Source organism: Mobula hypostoma, chromosome 1, assembly GCF_963921235.1.
Source record: "Mobula hypostoma chromosome 1, sMobHyp1.1, whole genome shotgun sequence".
NCBI classification, from domain to species: Eukaryota; Metazoa; Chordata; class Chondrichthyes; order Myliobatiformes; family Myliobatidae; genus Mobula; species Mobula hypostoma.
In genome coordinates this window covers 95,531,360-95,550,142 of record NC_086097.1, presented here as the reverse complement: position 1 = coordinate 95,550,142, position 18,783 = coordinate 95,531,360, and the positions used below count along the sequence as shown (strand labels likewise).

General features: G+C 41.9%; 1 protein-coding gene across 6 annotated transcripts in view; it reads left to right on the top strand.

The window, feature by feature from the left end:
* Positions 1-18,783, top strand: part of rad51b (RAD51 paralog B) — a 619,344-nt gene that overhangs the window by 14,168 nt on the left and 586,393 nt on the right. For all 6 annotated transcript variants that reach the window (XM_063052979.1, XM_063052988.1, XM_063052947.1 and 3 more), the window contains one exon: positions 6,040-6,223. In XM_063052979.1, coding sequence (XP_062909049.1) covers positions 6,040-6,223 — 184 coding nt within the window. The remainder of the gene's footprint in view (positions 1-6,039; positions 6,224-18,783) is intronic.

Below are 18,783 nucleotides of genomic sequence, written 5' to 3'. Positions count from 1 at the left end.
CACAAGAGCGATCATCAAATTAATTTTTAGGGCAAGCCATATAAGGGGATGACAGTGTAGATGAGTAAAAACTTGGTTCGAAACTTAATCTTATGGACCATCTTAAAGGGCAAGGGAAAAGTGTGGGGTTGAGGGAAATGCAGGTATGTAACAGAAGAGTTCAAATAAGTAATTCAAGAGCTTGGGGTTGAAATTGCTGAAGGCACTACCACCAATGAAAATTGGTGGTGGCAATTTTTCTTGTGGCTGTTACATGGAATTAGAATGGATTTAGGGCAATCAGTAGTGTTTTTGGGTTTCCAAAGAGCTAAAGCACCACAACGCATTACTGCACAGAGTTCACAGCAAGCTGATAATACATTGATATTAATAATTAGCCAATCCACTTACAAAATAGAATTTGGATAAATGGATCATTTTCAAGTGGACCTGTAATGAGTTTGAATGCTATGCGAGGCACTTGACTAGTTCTCATCTATCCCAATGAATTGGATGAAAGCATAGAGTGCAGATCCTCCAGACTTTCTGGCCAAGAAAGATCTCCAACCACGTCCTACTCCTCTAGCGTCATCAAGAGGACATGGCCACAATCATCATGAGGAAATGCTGGAGATGGATTGGACATGTGATGAGAAGAGAGGGCAAATCCATCATCAAGACAGATCTTCATTGGACTGGACCTCTGAGGGGTGTAGGAAACACAGGAGACCAAAGACAACTTGGCGCTGTACTATAGAGGCAGAAATGAGGACTCTAAACCACACCTGGGGCACAATAGAGAAGATGGCCAAGGACAGACGGAGATGGAAGTCTTCATTGCTGCCCTAAACACTAGTGGTGTAAGAGGCAGTAACTACAGAGAGTAGCCAGATTTATTGATAGATGTGTGGAGAACACATGGTCTTCAAAGGAATACAAAAGCGAAAATTTTGTGAGTGGTTCGTAATGTGAAAGAAAATGAAGTTGTCTGCTTCAGGAGGAAGAACAGAAACAAGATATTGTTTGAACATAGACAGGTTACAGAACACTGCACAGAACTATATGTTGTCCTAATGCAGAAAGTACAAAGCTGTAAAACTGTGATGATCTGCCGTGCTCAGTTCTTTGGTGCTGGATTTGCAAATTTCCAGAATATTGGCTGTTATTCATTAATACCTTACTACATTTTAATTCACTTTTTAGATGATGCATAGCATTTCTCAGTGATTCAGATCACTTTTAAGGGATGTTCAGGAAACAAGATCCTGGTCTGTTTAAAAAAAGAGCATAGGATTTCTGAATAGTCAGGAAATGGATTATTGGAGCCTTAGGGGAACGTTGGCCTTCACTGCAAAAGAGCTGGAGAATGAAAGTGGAAGAAGCCTTGATGTTCTGTGGTAGAATGTGAGGTTATTCATTTTGGGAAGAAGAACAGAAAAACAATTTTTTCAGTAGTTAGAAGCTAGTAAATGTTGATATGCAGGCAGTCTGGTGATTTTGGTAAACCAAAGACAGAAAAGTAAGGTGGAAGTGGAGCCTCTTGTTTGGAAGTTGAATGGGTTGTTGACCACAGCAATAATGAAGTGTAAGTGTGAGTATTTCTGCAAATATCCATATAAGAACTTTATGCAGTTTGAAAGTGCATATTTTCCCCAAGGAGGATATAAGTGGAAGTGATGCCCTTTAGATTCCTTTGCTCTTGATAAGAAGTCTTGCCCTACAAGGTTAGATTGTGTTGTGTTGCCTTAAATTAACAGGAGGTGAATGAGAGGTACAGTACTTGATAGTAAAATGAGAGATAAAAAACATTATTGAGACACAAAATCCTGAGAATGTTTCCTCTGGCTGGACAGTCAGAGGGCTTGGCCTCATAACCTTGAACTGAAGAGAAGGAATTTCTGCACACTGTGCTATAAACCTTCGAGATTATAGAGCTGTGGACATGTCGTCAGTTATTAGAATGTAGAATGGGACAGCACAGTATAGGCCATTCAGCCCACAATGTTCTGCCGATCCTTTAACCTACTCTAAGATCAATCTAACTCTTCCCTCCTACACAGCACTCAATTTTTCTTTCGTCCATGTGCCTACCTAAGAGATGCTTAAACGTGCCCAATATATCTGCCTCCACCATCACTGCTGGTGGTGCATTCCATGCACCCACTACTCCCTGTGTTTATAAAAAAAAAACTGCCTCTGATATTCCCCTATATACTTTACTCCAAAAACCTTAACGTTATGCCCCCTGATATTAGCCATTTCAGGCCCTGGAGAGGTTACTAGTTGTCCACTCTATCGTTGCCTCTTACCATCTTGTACACCTCTATCAAGTCACCTTTCATCCTCCTCCTCTCCAAAAAGAAAAACCCTAGATCATTCAGCTTATCCTCATAAGACATGCATCCTGGTTAATCTCCTCTATATCCTCTCTAAAGCTTCCACATCCTCCCTATAATGAGGTGACCAAAACCAAACATGGTCAAACCAGAACTGCAACATTACCTTGCAACTCTTGAACTCAATCCCCCCTCCAATGAAGGCCTACACACCATACTCCTTTTTATCAACCCTATCTACTTGCAGGGTAACTGAGGGATCTATGGACGTGGACACCAAGATCCCTCTGTTCCTCCACATTGTTAAGGATCCTGCCTTTAACCCTGAATTCTGCCTTCAAGTTCGAACTTAGAAAGTTAATCACTTCACCCTTTCCTGGATTGAACTCCATCTGCCACACCTCAGCCCAGCTCTGCATGCTGTCAATGTCCCATTGTAACCTACGACAGAATATTTTACACTATCCACAACACCAATCTTCAATTGACCCACAAAACTACTAATCCATCCTTCCACTTCCAAGTCATTTATAAATTTAGTGAAGAGCAGTGGTCCCAGTACAGATCCCAACAGAACACCACTGGTCATCGACCTCCAGGCAGAATATGCTCAATTACTACTGCCTTCTTTGGACAAGCCAATTCTGAATCTATATAGCCAAGCTTCCCCAGATCCTATGCCTCTTGAATATCTGAATAAGCCTACCATGGGGAACCTTGACAAATGCCTTATTAAAATCCATATACACCTCATCCACTACTCTGTCACAATAGACAGGATCTCCCGGTTGCCACCCACTTCAACTCTGCTTCACGTTCCCATTTGGATATGTCCATACATGACCTCCTCTACTGCCATGATGAGGCCAAACTCAGGTTGGAGGAGCAACACCTCATATACTGTCTGGGTAGTCTCCAGCCCCTGGGCATGAACATTGAATTCTCCAACTTACGGTAATTCCCTCCTCCTCCCTACCCCTATCCCTATTTCACTTTGCCCCCTCCCCCAACTGTCTATGGTTCCCTCGTGGTTCCGCTGCCTCCTACTACCCATTGTGCTTTCCCCTATTCCTTCTTCGCCTTTCCTGCCTATCACCTCCCTACTTCCCCTCCCCCACCCCTTTAACTTTCCCCTTACTGGTTTTTCACCTGGAACCTACCAGCCTTCTCCTTCCCACCCTCCCCCCACCTTCTTTATAGGGCCTCTGCCCCTTCCCTCTATAGTCCTGATGAAGGGTTCCGGCCCGAAACGTCGACTGTTCGTTTCCACGGATGCTGCCCGACCTGCTGAGTTCCTCCAGCTTGTTGTAAGCCTCACTAACCTACTTTGTTTACAATCTGGCCAAAGCCTGTTTGTTATATTCTCATCTGCGTTTTCAATCCCTTCGTATTCTGTATCTTTTCACCTTCAACATAAGAATGTTATGAGCTACCTGAGCTGTCTATGATCCTCGATTTCTATCATCTTGTATCTTTGTGCTTTGTCAGTTGAATCTTCATTCTTCTGTCTGTATCACTAGCTGATTTAAGTACAGGTAGTTCTTTGTAAGACATGTTTCCATTATGTATTTGATAGATTAAGGAACACTATTTACATAATGTGGGCAGCTTTGCTTATAAACTGATTTTGATAGATAAAAGGCAACTAAAGCCTGATCTACTATAACATTGACCTTCTTAAGGTGCTGTTTCTTGGGAAGGTAGCAATCACATTATAGCTTACTTCATGGCTATCCCTCGAGGTCAAGGATGATGGTCTTCGTTCTGAAGAAGTGGCCCACAGAGTAAAGACGCCTGTGCGTGTATTTGTTTAACGTGTACTTGATGTTGAAATCCAAGAAGCACATGATACTTCACAAATCAACCAACTGATTCCAATGGCATGGAAACCACGACAATTGGAGCTGATGGATTTGTTGCAGCCTTCATCCGCCTTCACAGCCGTTGAGTTCGAAGTAACTTCGTCCGCCTGTTCCACCGTTGAGGTCTTGGTTGGATTGTTCTTTGTCGGAGATCTCACCCTCGACCTTACTGCCATGGGTGACCCTACCAGGAGCATAGCTCCAGACGGCATCGCTCTCGGGATCACAGGACCACACAAGCTTCTCCACCACGACAAGGTGACAATCCACGGAGAAGATAGCTTACTACTTGTACTCTGACTGAGATCAGCTAACTCCGTCCAGATCGCAAGTCTTGTCCTAGTCCTTATGATAAACTTGCAGAGGTGGTGCCCAGGGAGAGGCATATTATTAAAGAAGGGAGATAAAAATTGATGGATCTGGTTTTCTCATTTTAGTTGTGGGAAATCTCCCCCTCCCCGTTGGAAAATCAGAGGGAAGGTTGTGAGGATGTTGATGAAACAGCTATGTATCAAAGTGGGACCTGAAGTACTTTTATGTGGTGTTTTTGGGAAACTTGTAATGATCCAAGAAATGAGTGTAGAATGACTGAAAGCAAATTCTGGTGGAAATGCAGATTTTTTGTGTTCACTAAAATCTGCATAGATTTCCTTTTTATTTAAATTTCATGTTACCCAGTTGCTTGTTGTGAACTAGCTAGTGTCTGCATGGAGATATGATAAATGCTCAGTTCTCCACCCCACTAGGGAGCAAAGAAGAAATTCCCAAGGTTCATTCTGTAGCCGTCTTTTGACATGGGAATAGAGCAATGAATTAGGAGCAGAAATCAGTCACTTGGTCCCTTGAGCCTAACCTGCAGTTGGCTGATTTGATTTTTAATATCAAATCTGCAAAGCTGTGTGACAATCATGACTGAGTGACCTTCCCTATCATGAAACTACCTCTGTGTGTGAACATTGGATTTCATAGTTGATACCTTATCTTGGTGGACTAGCTTTGTTTCAAGGCTAAAGAATATCTTTAAAGTGAAATATTCTGCAGGGAGATAGAAAGATACCTTGTCTTCCCACATTCCCATCTTAAAAACATAAGAAAATGGGAGCAGGGTAGGTCACTTTGCCCATCAGACAGGCTTTGCCATTCATTATGGTTGATATGCCCCAGATATTATCTCATTTTCTGTGCCAGTTCCCTCAGTCTTGCACAAACTTCCTATTTCCTCTTAATACCCACAATGATCTATTTTTCATGACCATTTGTGGCAGAGAATTCCAGACATTTATCATGTCCTGCAAGTAAGGGATAGGGTGCTAAAAACAAGAGGGCATAGGTTTAACGTCAGAGGTGAGAGATTTAAAAGGGACACAAAAGGGTCAACTACTTCATGCAAAATATGACACATATTTGGAATGAGCTGCTAGAAATAGTGGTTGAGGTGGACACATTAGCAACTTTGAAAAGCTATCTGGATAAGTATGTGGTTAGGAGGAATTTAGAAGTCTCTAGGCCAAATGCTGGCAGGTGGGTCCAGCTCTCTGGGCAATGCAGTCGGCATGGATATGTTGGGCCGAAGGGCCAGTTTCCATGCTGTAGGACTCTACCACTCTATTTCATAAATGTATACCCATATTTGAGATTCTTCATGGAAACATCTTGACATCTACTCTATCATATCAGGAAGGATCTTTTCTATTTCATTAAGATTTTGTATTTTTCTAAACTCGAAAAGAATGTGGATCTAATTTTTTTGGCCACTATGAAAGGATAATCCTTAGCTCAGGAATCAGCCAACTCTCCACTTTTGAATGTTAAAGGATTTGTGATGATTTCTATTCCTTCTCCCTCCCTTTTTCTAAAACTAGAGTCGAGTCCCTGGAAGATGATGTTATCTTGAAAGGGGTGAAATTGATTGTAGTGGATTCGGTTGCGTCAGTCATTCGAAAGGAATTTGACACGCAACTTCAGGGTAACCTTTCAGAGCGCAGTAACCTGCTATTGAGCGAAGCTGCAATGCTAAAGTATTTGGCAGAAGAATTCTCCATTCCGGTAAGCCTTCGATTCTTCCAGAAAAACAAAATGATTATTTGAATTTAAAACAATGCTTGTTAGTCCTGGATTGTTCACTATGTGGGTTGAATGGTTGTCCTTCAACTTTTGGGTGGATGAGTGACAAATGATGATGTGCTGATGGAGACATCCTACCACAGTTTCATACCTGTCCACTCATTGTTCTGCACAGAGCTATAATTACCTTATTGCTCTCGTAAAACATGCCCCCACTTTTCTTATACTATTTCTCATTATATTTGTTTTTGAACTCTTGCTGCTATGGGAGTTTTAGAATGTTTATGTTAAGGGCAAAGATTTCTTGTAATAAGTATTTAATGTGATGTGATGAATCTGCTTGAATAGTGATGGTAATGATGATCTTGGTGGAGTGCCATTCTGTTAATAATATAACGGCGATTTTCTCCTCAGTGGTTGCTCCACTCCCCTGCCTGCTTCCTTTCCAGTCTCCCAGTAGATGCAGTAACACTTGGCAAGATGAAGTTTGAGCAAGTCATTGAGATTACAACCAGCTACAAATTTAAAACCTCTTGGAATTAAATATTAATTTTTGTATTGAACTGTGTATAGTTGCCACAACTGGGTTACATGCACAGTTCCTAGTGCATACAACGTTAAAAAAATCAGCTTTCTTTTCAATGTGTTCCAGCTTAACTGGAATAAAGGTTTTTATCCATTCATTATGTCCATTCAATTTAACAATAGACATATGATTTATAATTAATGTGATGTTTTTGTGTGGAACTGACAGGCATTTTCAACCAGTAGCCCAGAGAATCTAAGAAAATGGTTTAAGAGCTCCATTGCTGTTATATGTTAGTGGAGTTACTCTACAAGCTGGCTGGTGGAACTGTGCTGTAATTTGAAATGTACTTGCCATGTTTTTAGAGGACTAAGTGCTGCGGACTAATGTCTTCTGTTAGAAATGGTGTTAAAGATTGGCATTGGCCCTTACAGCAATAAATTCCTTTTTAATCATTCATGCTGTTGCTTTACTCAAGCATGAATGGGATTTGATGTGAGGTACCAGTAGAAAACCATCAGATAGAATTTCTTCTTGTTTTTTGTTCATTGGGGTGAGTTAATTGCTTTGCCAAATACAATACTCAAAATTTGTGTTTGCTTACACAATCTCAAACAAGTGACTTTTTAGAATTTTTAAAACTTTCTTTTGTATAACCTTTGATTTCTTTCAATCCCTTTTTCACCTGTGTTTTTATTGTAGTATTTTGGAAACATAGAAAACCTATAGCACAATACAGCCCCTTCGGCCCACAAAGCTGTACTGAACATGTCCTTACCTGAGAAATTACCTAGGGTTACCCATAGCCCTCTATTTTTCTGAGCTCCATATACCTGTTCAGGAGTCTCTTAAAAGACCCTATCGTTTCCGCCTCCACCACCGTCGCCGGCAGCCCATTCCACGCACTCACCACTTTCTGCGTAAAAAAAGCTTACCCCTGACATCTCCTCTGTACCTACTTCCAAGCACCTTAAAACTGTGCCCTCTCGTGCTAGCCATTTCACCCCTGGGAAAAAGCCTCTGACTATCCACACAGTCAATGCCTCTTATCATCTTATACACCTCTATCAGGTCACCACTCATCCTCCGTCACTCCAAGGAAAAAAGGCCGAGTTCATAAGGCAGAGAATCTCATGACAATCTCTCCATGAATGAGTACACCCAATAGGCGTGGGATTGCTCAACAATTCATAGGCATATTTTGGAAGCTTCTCTGCTGCATCCAACCAAAATGAACATTCTGCATGCTTAGCTGTTGCAGAAATTTTATTGATGAGAGAGAATATTCCTGTCAGCTTTTGGCAGTTGTTTTAATGTTTATCAGTCAATCATTACTAGAATTTATTTTGGTTTCAGGACTAATTGAGGCAAAAAGTAAAGGATTCAAATCCGCCTTTTGATTTGGACTGGAGACTGGAGCTTTGGCTCTGGGTTCTGGAACATGCAGAATGAAACCTCTAACCAGTGGATACAGCTGTGTAGGACGATAACATTGTAGCCTGCCAGACCATTAATCAGCCTTTGATTCCTTCCACTACTTCATACTGATCTTGGGGGGGGGGGGTACTGAACGGAAAGTACAAAAAATAGTGTTATCACTAACTTGCCAGACTGCTAACTGGCTTGAGAAACTATCCACTACTTCATTCACACTATTTAGAGGAAAACTGTGACAGTGTACAAAGGAACCATTTCTGCACATAGGAATCACACTATCTGCTGGAAGAACTCAGTGGGTTGAGTAGCTTTGGTGGGAGGAAAGAAATTGTCACTGTTTCAGGCCGAAACCCTGCATTAGGATTGAAAGTGAGAGGCATAGAGAGAAGGCGAATGGGTTAGGACTCTGAGGTGATTGCTGGACTGTTGTGTGTAAGATGACAGGCAGGTAGGGGAGGTGAGTTGGAATGGAGTTGGAAGACTGTGCCAGGTGAGTGATAGATAGAGGCAGACAGAGAGGAAAAGAAAATAACAACAGCTGGAGCAAGGTAAGGGAAAGGGAGTGTGAAGGTGGGATGCAGCTTCTGGAGGGAGTTAAACAGAAGCACCAGTTCTTCTGGTAAAGGATGGAACTATTAGAGAGGAAGAGAGAGGCGAGCACCAGTTGGAGCCAGATTGGAGGAGTGTGTGTGGTGGGGAGCAGGATCCTATGTGTGAAGTTGATGGATGGAGAAAGGGGAAGGGACAAAGATGGCTGATGTGAGGCTGGGTGGAGGATGGGAAGGGAGACAACAAATTGAGAACTAGAGGATCAATGGGAGGGAAGGGGGAAGATAAAAGGTGGGTGGAATTTATCTAATATAGGAAATCTCAACATTCATGCTATTGGGTTGCATGAATATAAGGTGTTGAGTTGGGCTTTATCCTGGTGGTAGGGAAGGCAAAGGATAGATTGGTCATTGTGGTAATCGAGAGGGGAAATGGTCAGCAACTGGAACTTGGGATGGCCATTGCAGACCGAGCGTAGGCGTTCTGCAAAACAGCACCAAATATGCAACAGGCAAGGTTGTAGAAAATGCATGTGAACATTTGCCTCACGTGGAAGTACTGTTTTGGTCCCTGGATGGTGCTGAAGTGGGGAGGTGCGAGGCAAGTGTCGCATCTATTGCAAGGGCAGGGGGAAGAGCCAGGGATAAGGGAGGGATGGGTGTGAAGGGATGAGCGGATCAGGAGTCATGGAAGGAGTTGTCCCTGTAGAAGTTGGAAAGGGGTGGGGAGGAGAAGACGTCGCTGGTGGTGGGATCAGATTGCTGCTGGCAGAAATGATAAAGTTTGGTGTTGGATTCTGATATCTTAATCCAAGTTTCTTTCAGCAGTCACAAAAGAGGTACAAAACTTGATGTTTCAAGATCAGTTTATTCAGCTTTAATTAAACAAGGAAACAGGATCAGAAGCTAGTAGCAGAAGGCTTCAAGACGAGAGACTAAATTGTGAAGAAGATGGAGCTGCTTTGTGTTTAGCTATTTTATACCAACAGATAAGGAAAATTCTATTCATATTTATAGATAAGAGTTAACCAATTAGAAAGTCATTATTCAAATAATGCTGTACAAAGAAGCTTCCAGAGCTTTCCAGAATTATACTTTGTATAACCACTGGAGGCATATTAAATTTCCATATGCATATACAAGTTACTGTACTTAATATACAAGCAGATAATTGTTAAGCTGCAAAGAAAATAACAATTAAACAGTTAATTTACGAATTAAACAGTCAGATGGTAATCATGAATATGGAGGCTCATGGGGTGGAAGGTAAGGACAAGGGAAACAGAATGTCTCTTCTGTGTGGGAAGAAAACAGTGAGAGCGGAAGTATGAGAAACAGGTAATGCAAGATTGGGTTCCACCAACCACAGAAGAAGGGAAGCCATGCTTCCTGAAAAAGGAGGACATTTCAGATGTCCCACAACAGAAAGCCTCATCTTGAGAGCAGATGTGGCAGGCATAGTGAAACTGGAAGAAAGGAATGGTGTCCTAACAAGAGACAGGATGTGAAAAGGTGCAGTCGAAGTAACTGGGAAGTTGGTGGGTTTATAGTAAAAATATCAGTGGATAGTTTGTCTTCTGAGATGGAGACAGTGAGATCTGGAAAAGGGAGAGAACTGTCAGAAATGGTCCATATGAGTTTGAGAGAAGAATGGAAATTGGTGATGGAAGTGATAAAATTGAGTTCTGCACTTGTGCAAAAGGAGTATCAGTGCAGTTATCAGTGTAATGATGAAAGTTGTTGAGTGGTGCAGAAAGGGGTCGGAACATACAAACTATTTTCCAAAACTGGATAATAGGATACCTGCGTATGTACAACAGGACATTTTGCCGAGTTGATCTTTTTTCCCCCTCAGAGCACTGTGGTGCATTTCATCTCTCCAAACGCTATTTATGAGGTCCTAGAACCCTGCACAGACTAGGGCTTAAATCTGGGAGACTTTGTGAAAGGTTTTGCACAATTCTTCATTGAGTGATATCTTTACCCAGTGTCAAAGTTATTCCAGAATTTGGAGCAGAGCATGTGGCTGTAACATTTTGGGATTCTGTCAATTAATTGTGTGAGTTTTTCCAGTGTGAAACTCCACAAATTATTGCCGTGTATTTGGAGGGAGTAAAATAAGCTAGGAAATTGCTATCATTGACAGCTCATGTATTGCCAGTTCTTATGATGCTTTAGATTGTTTTTGTCTCTTTTTTGTTTTAATTACCTTCCCAGCTTATAATATTTTCTCCAACTCTTGCTCGATTTTCCCCATTTAGATAAGTTGTCTCTTTGTGTGTGACTGTACTTACCAGAGTTTGTCTGTCTGTTCTGTTTCATTTTTGTCCAGCACTGTTTGCTCTATTAGTGATCTTCATCTTTTATTCTTTCCCTCTTGATGTTTGTGCATTCATTCACTGTTTTTATTTGTCCCACCGCCAGGAGAATCTTAGAAACAAAAAAATGTTAAAGGATGTGTAAGAAGCTCCTCCCTTTTCCCTTTGCTTTTCACTGTATTCTTATTTTTTTATTACTGTAGACTTTTTAAGACTCACTTTCAATTTTTTAAAATTTAAGTTTAATCATGCAATGGCTCATTTCAGTCACTGGATGGTAATGTTGAGCTGTTTGTTTTTGCTCATGACCCATTTATCTGAGGGAAATTTGGGAGTGGGATGGTCAAAGGAACACAGAACTTGGGATATATCACTTAAGTAGAGATGCAGTTTTATGCCGTGGATGTTTTCTACATCTTGAGAGCCACTTCTTGGTGAAGGTGGACATGAAGGATAAATTTCATCATGCTTTTTAGTATGTCAGCATCTATGTTACCATGGTCAGTTTGGAACAGGGGAAGGCCTGCAACAGGATATCACACATGTACACAATGGATGTGCCGTCCAAAATGGGCTTTCGGGTGAGGATCAGGGATTGGATCCAACTGTCTGACGCATACTTGTATGCAGTCCAAATCAGTGGGTGGGAAACAGATAGTTACTCCATAACGTCTAGTCTTGGCAGGATTGTCCACTCTAACATGTCTTATTTGTGTGTTGCATAGAATTCTTTGACAAATCCACCAGGAAGGATGAGAGCATAAGAGGGATGACATTACCAAGCAGTGGAAGCATTCAGGTCAGAACTTCCCTCTGCATGGAAGTCATTATTGTCTTCTGTTCTGATCCAGCATCTGTGTCCGGTTTGAGTTGACATCAGATGCCAGAGTTAAACTGCAGGGAAAGCAAGACCATGCTCTGGCGGTTGGCCTGACCAGTTCACCATTCCCTTTGACATTAGATCTGACTACTTGAAGATGCTGGGGATCAGGTTAGGAGGGGCTGAGATGTGTTGCAAGAATTGATTTGAGCAGAAAGGAACGGTTAAACAAAAATTGGGACTGTGGGAATAATGCTCCCTCTCAATATCTGGGAAGAACCTGTTTATCAGGGGCAAAATGCTTTTTGTGCTGTTGTACTTGGTGCAGGTGTGTCTTGTCCTACTCCTCTGCCCAGGCTTCAGATTCCTCCGTGGATCCATTGAATTTGATGGGTCAGGATGTGCAAATCTCTGGACAACATGGTCAACAACATACTCAATATCCAGCTCAGCCTGATGTCTGCACCAAGTTGTGCTTGGGACCAAAGATGTCAATGTCAGCAGGTGTTGAGGTTCGACTTGTCCCCAGTGTTTGAAGGATGTTTCTGGCTCCATTGTCGTACAATGGTCCAGTCAGTTGGACATTACCTCACCTCCTGTCTTTATGTAACCATGTAACAATTAAAGCACGGAAACAGGCCATCTCGGCCCTTCTAGTCCGTGCCGAACTCTTACTCTCACCGAGTCCCACCGACCTGCACTCAGCCCATAACCGTCCATTCCATTTAACCCTCTATTTAACTTCAAATGACAACATCGAACCTGCCTCAACCACTTCTGCTGGAAGCTTGTTCCACACAGCTACCACTCTCTGAGTAAAGAGGTTCCCCCTAATGTTACCCCGAAACTTTTGCCCTTTAACTCTGAACTCATGTCCTCTTGTTTGAATCTCCCCCACTCTCAATGGAAAAAGCCTATCCACGTCAACTCTATCTATCCCCCTCATAATTTTAAATACCTCTATCAAGTCCCCCCTCAACCTTCTACGCTGCAAAGAATAAAGACCCAACTTGTTCAACCTTTCTCTGTAACTTAGGAGATGAAACCCAGGTAACATTCTATTTAAATCTCCTCTGTACTCTCTCAATTTTGTTGACATCTTTCCTATAATTCAGTGACCAGAACTGTACACAATACTCCAAATTTGGCCTTACCAATGCCTTGTACAATTTCAACATTACATCCCAACTCCTATACTCAATGCTCTGATTTATAAAGGCCAGCATACCAAAAGCTTTCTTCACCACCCTATCCACATGAGCTTCCACCTTCAGGGAACTATGCACCATTATTCCGAGATCCCTCTGTTCTACTGCATTCTCCAATGCCCTAAAATTTACCATGTATGTCCTATTTTGATTAGTCCTACCAAAATGTAGCACCTCATATTTATCAGCATTAAACTCCATCTTGCCATCTTTCAGCCCACTCTTCTAACTGGCCTAAATTTCTCTGCAAGCTTTGAAAACCTACTTCATTATCCACAACTCCACCTATCTTAGTATCATCTGCATACTTACTTATCCAATTTACCACCCTATCATCCAGATCATTAATATATATGACAAATAACAGTGGACCCAGTACAGATCCCTGAGGCACACCACTAGTCACCAGCCTCCAATCTGACAAACAGTTATCCACCACTACTCTCTGGCATCTCCCATCCAGCCACTGCTGAATCCATTTTACTACTTTGATATTAATGCCTAACGATTGAACCTTCCTAACTAACCTTCCATGTGGAACCTTGTCAAAGGCCTTACTGAAGTCCATATAGACAACATCCACTGCTTTACCCTCGTCAACTTTCCTAGTAACTTCTTCAAAAAATACAATAAGATTTGTCAAACATGACCTTCCACGTACAAATCCATGTTGACTGTTCCTAATCAGACCCTGTCTATCCAGATAATTATATATACCATCTCTAAGAATACTTTCCATCAATTTACTCACCACTGACGTCAAACTCACAGGCCGATAACTGCTAGGTTTACTCTTAGAACCCTTTTTAAACAATGGAATAACATGAGCAGTACGCCAGTCCTCCGGCACCATCTCCGTTTCTAATGACATTTGAAATAGTTCTGTCAGAGCCCTTGCTATTTCCACGCTAACTTCCTTCAAGGTACTAGGGAATATCCTGTCAGGACCTGGAGACTTATCCACTTTTATATTCCTTAAAAGCGCCAGTACTTCCTCTTCTTTAATCATCATAGTTTCCATACCTACCCACCTTGTTTCCCTTACCTTACACAATTCAATATCCTTCTCCTTAGTGAAAACCGAAGAAAAAAAATTGTTCAAAATCTGCCCCCATCTCTTTTGGCTTCACACATAGCTGTCCACTCTGATTCTCTAAGGGACCAATTTCATCCCTCACTATCCTTTTTCTATTAATATAACTGTAGAAACCCTTGGGATTTATTTTCACCTTACTTGCCATAGCACCCTTATATCTTCTTTTAGCTTTTCTAATTTCTTTCTTAAGATTCTTTTTACATTCTTTATATTCCTCGAGCACCTCATTTACTCCAAACTGTCTATATGTATTGTAGAACTCTCTCTTTTTCCAAACCAAGTTTCCAATATCCCTTGAAAACCATGGATCTCTCAATCTTTTAACCTTTCCTTTCAACCTAACAGGAACATAAAGATTCCGTACCCTCAAAATTTCACCTTTAAATGACCTCCATTTCTCTATTACATCCTTCCCATAAAACAAATTGTCCCAATCCACTCCTTCTAAATCCTTTTGCATCTCCTCAGAGTTAGCCTTTCTCCAATCAAAAATCTCAATCCTGGGTCCAGTCCTATCATTCTCCATAATTAGATTGAAACTAATGACATTGTGATCACTGGACCCGAAGTGCTCCCCAACACAAACCTCCGTCACCTGACCTATCTCATTCCCTAACAGGAGATCCAACATTGCCCCTTCTCTAGTTGGTATCTCTATGTATTGCTGCAAAAAACTATCTTGCACACATTTTACAAACTCCAAACCATCCAGCCCTTTTATGGAATGGGTTTCCCAGTCTATATGTGGAAAATTAAAATCTCCCACAATCACAACATTGTGCTTACTACAAATATCTGCTATCTCCTTACAAATTTGCTCCTCCAATTCTCGCTCCCCATTAGGTGGTCTATAATACACCCCTATAAGCATTACTACACCTTTCCCATTCCTCAATTCCACCCAAATAGCCTCCCTAGACGAGTCCTCTAATCTATCCTGCCAAAGCACTGCTGTAATATTTTCTCTGTCAAGCGATGCAACACCTCCCTCTCTTGCCCCTCCGATTCTATCACACCTGAAGCAACAAAATCCAGGAATATTTAGTTGCCAATCACACCCCTCCTGCAACCATGTTTCACTAATAGCTACAACATCATATTTCCAGGTATCAATCCATGCTCTAAGCTCATCCACCTTTCGTACAATACTCCTAGCATTAAAATAGATGAATTTAAGAAACTCTCTGTTTATCCCTAATGGTGCAAACAACTTTGTTATCTTTTTCTTCCTTCTCCCCTACATCTTTGGTCTGAGTGCTCCCATTCTCTGTCCCCTGCCTGTCCTCCCTCACACACTGTCTACTAGCTTTCTCTATTTGTGAACTAACCTCCTCTCTCCTAGTCTCTTCAATTTGATTCCCACCCCCCAACCATTCTAGTTTAAAGTCTCCCCAGTAGCCTTCGCAAATATCCCCACCAGGATATTGGTCCCCCTAGGATTCAAGTGCAACCCGTCCTTTTTGTACAGGTCACACCTGCGCCAAAAGAGGTCCCAATGATCCAGAAACTTGAATCCCTGCCCCCTGCTCCAATCCCTTAGCCACGCATTTATCCTCCACCTCGTTCCATTCCTACTCTCACTGTCGCATGGCACACGCAGTAATCCTGAGATTACTACCTTTGCGGTCCTTCTTCTCAACTCCCTATATTCTCCTTTTTGGACCTCTTCCCTTTTCCTATCTATGTCATTGGTACCTATATGTACCACAACCCCTGGCTCCTCACCCTCCCACTTATCTTGGACACGATCAGAAACATCCCAGACTCTGGCACCAGGGAAGCAAACTACTATCTGCGTCTCCTGACTGCGCCCACAGAATCGCCTATCTGACCCCCTAACTATGGAGTCCCCTATTAATACTGCCCTCTTCTTCCTCTCCCTACCCTTCTGAGCTACAGGGCCGGACTCTGTGCCAGAGGCATGGCCACTGTTGCTTCCCCAGCTAAGCTGACCCCCCCCCAACAGTACTCAAACAGGAGTACTTATTGTCAAGGGGCACAGCCACTGGGGTACTCTCTAGTACCTGACACTTCCCCTTCCCACTCCTAACTGCGACCCACTTGTCTGCCTCCCTCTGTGGAAAAGTTCTAAGCAAACATCCTCGTGGACCACAAGTTCATCAGGCAGACATCAACACAGAGTATTTGGAAATATTGTGTGACAAGGATATGATAGATACTGTAGGGTAGTTCCCTGAGCATTCTATTCAAATCAAATGGCAAAGTCTCTCATTGCCAGAATTTGCCAAACAGTATAAAGACCTCACTTGGCTGGCAGTGACTGGGGCTCTTCTGGTCAGGTCTTTTGGTACGTTTGGATTATTACTTCCAATGAATGCTACCTTTGGTGCGACTGCACTGAGGAGGAGCCAGCTTTGCTAAGAGGACAGCGAGAGGTACAAAGGTCCTTGTCATCATTCATTCTGAGCTTTTGGTATCAGAGAACTGTCTGATCTGCTGGCTGTTCCCGAGGACACACGTAGATGTTAAGTGCGGCTGGAAGATAATCAGCTCAGTGGAAGTCTGTTGGAATCTTTTTGGTCTTCCAGCACAGTGAGATGTCCTTAAGGGAATGCTGCTCAATGACACATTTAAGGCTGCAGGAGGATGTGATGAGGGGCACACTGAAGCTTGCTGCAGTCAACACAAAGACTTTATGGAGAAGGACCGCAGTCTGGGGTCCTTCTGCTACTGGATATTGATGGTTTGAGTGCGTTGGACAAGTCCCTTAAACAATGGAAAGGTGCATCACTGCAGGGATCATGTGGTAATGGTGCTATGGAGGAAATAATGTGCCAACTTCACTGAATGTATTGACCAAATGACGCAAAGAATGTACAGCACTTTGCACTGTTTATTCCTTAGGTTTTTTTTAATAAATAAAGTTTAATTGATAAGACTGCTGAACAGATCCTGACCCGGATCTGGGCCATACCTTCCAAATATCCGGACCTGCCTGTCGGTTTTTTTGCACTCCTTACTTTCCTACCGTGACCGTACTGTAGCTGGGAACACATAAAGATGACCTCAGTCCTGACCTGTGCCAATGTCAACTATAAGCTAGTAGCCTGGAGTATGACTAGTTTTGTGGTACCAGTAGAACTCATTTCAAATAGTAAACAAATTGATTTTCTTAATCTTTTGTACTAGGAGATCAGGTTTTATGAATTTAAAAGTCAATGTTTATTTGTTTCAGGACCTCAGTTTAATAAATTATATGGAATTTGCAGTTGATTTTAAGGGTAAATCTTCCATGTTTCCATGTTGTTGCATTAGAGATTTACAACTGTTTCTGTAATCGTCGCTCTCCCTCAACCACTTTACTCCTGTTGAGTGCAGGATCTGCTTCATTAACTCAATTTGCAAGTTCAAATGAACAAGTTCATGGCTATCTGTAAAGAGCAGATTATCCTTCCCTCAACCTGTAAAACCACACTATGGATGTAAGCTTAACCAGGAAGGCTTGCACTATTTAAGTGCTTCTTCTTAGAAGTTTTGTACACTGAGGTGAGCTTGGATACACCACCATCAGACATACTGTCCATATTTTAATTTCTGTCCAATGAAACAATCCTAGTTTCCAACAACCAATGCAGATAAACAACCTTCTATCACCTTGAAGCTATTCAGTTTTCAGTTTCCGCCCTTCAGGTTCTCTTTCCCTTCAAAATGTACCTATACATGGATTCCCTCCACTCTTACTGTGCACAAAGCTTCTTCCATTTCCTGAGCAACACACACAAAATGCTGGAGGAATTTAGCAGGTCAGACAGCATCTATGGGAATGAATAAACTGTTGACGTTTTGGGTCGAGACCTTTCATCTGGTATTTCCCCCTGTCTTTGTCCTTGCAAACAATTACCATCACTAATATCATTCCTTTCAATGGATCTTCTTTATTTATAACCTCCTTCTAGATTTATGCTTCGCTTTCCCACTGACTTCATGATATTCCAACTTGACTAAAAAGATTACAATCAATCATAAATGACATTCAATAACTGTCACTGACAGCATGGTACACAATCCCTTCTTGTTCTCTCCACTGCCTGTATGGATGGCAAGCAAATTGAAAGTTTTCACTTTACCTTGGTACATGTGACAATAATAGACTAATTTACTAATTTGATATGCTTACCACACTATCCTCTTGCACTTCTGCTCCATTGTACTGTTTGCTGTCGCTGATCTTCACTTCAGATTTTATTTATACATTTGCAGCCAAAGTATCTGCAACTTGGATGAAGGAAACTGATGAGGTAAATACAAGGGAAAATGCTTACTCATGTCATGGGGCCGTAGGCAGAGAAAAGGTGATTAAAACTTTAAAACTATGTATTCCATGATCTCTTATCAAATATAAGAATTCTATTATTTTTGTCAGCCAGCTGTACTAACACAAATAGCAAAGGGCAGTATGTAGTGTTAGGTCACAGATCAGTTGTAGAAAAAATTTAATGGTGGAGCAGGGCTCCTGGTGCTTACTCCTGTTCCTTGTGCACAATGCTGTTCATTTAAGGTCAGCTTCCACGCACTATGGTGACATTCAGTTGCATTACTCCATATACCTTAACACATTCCACTGCCTC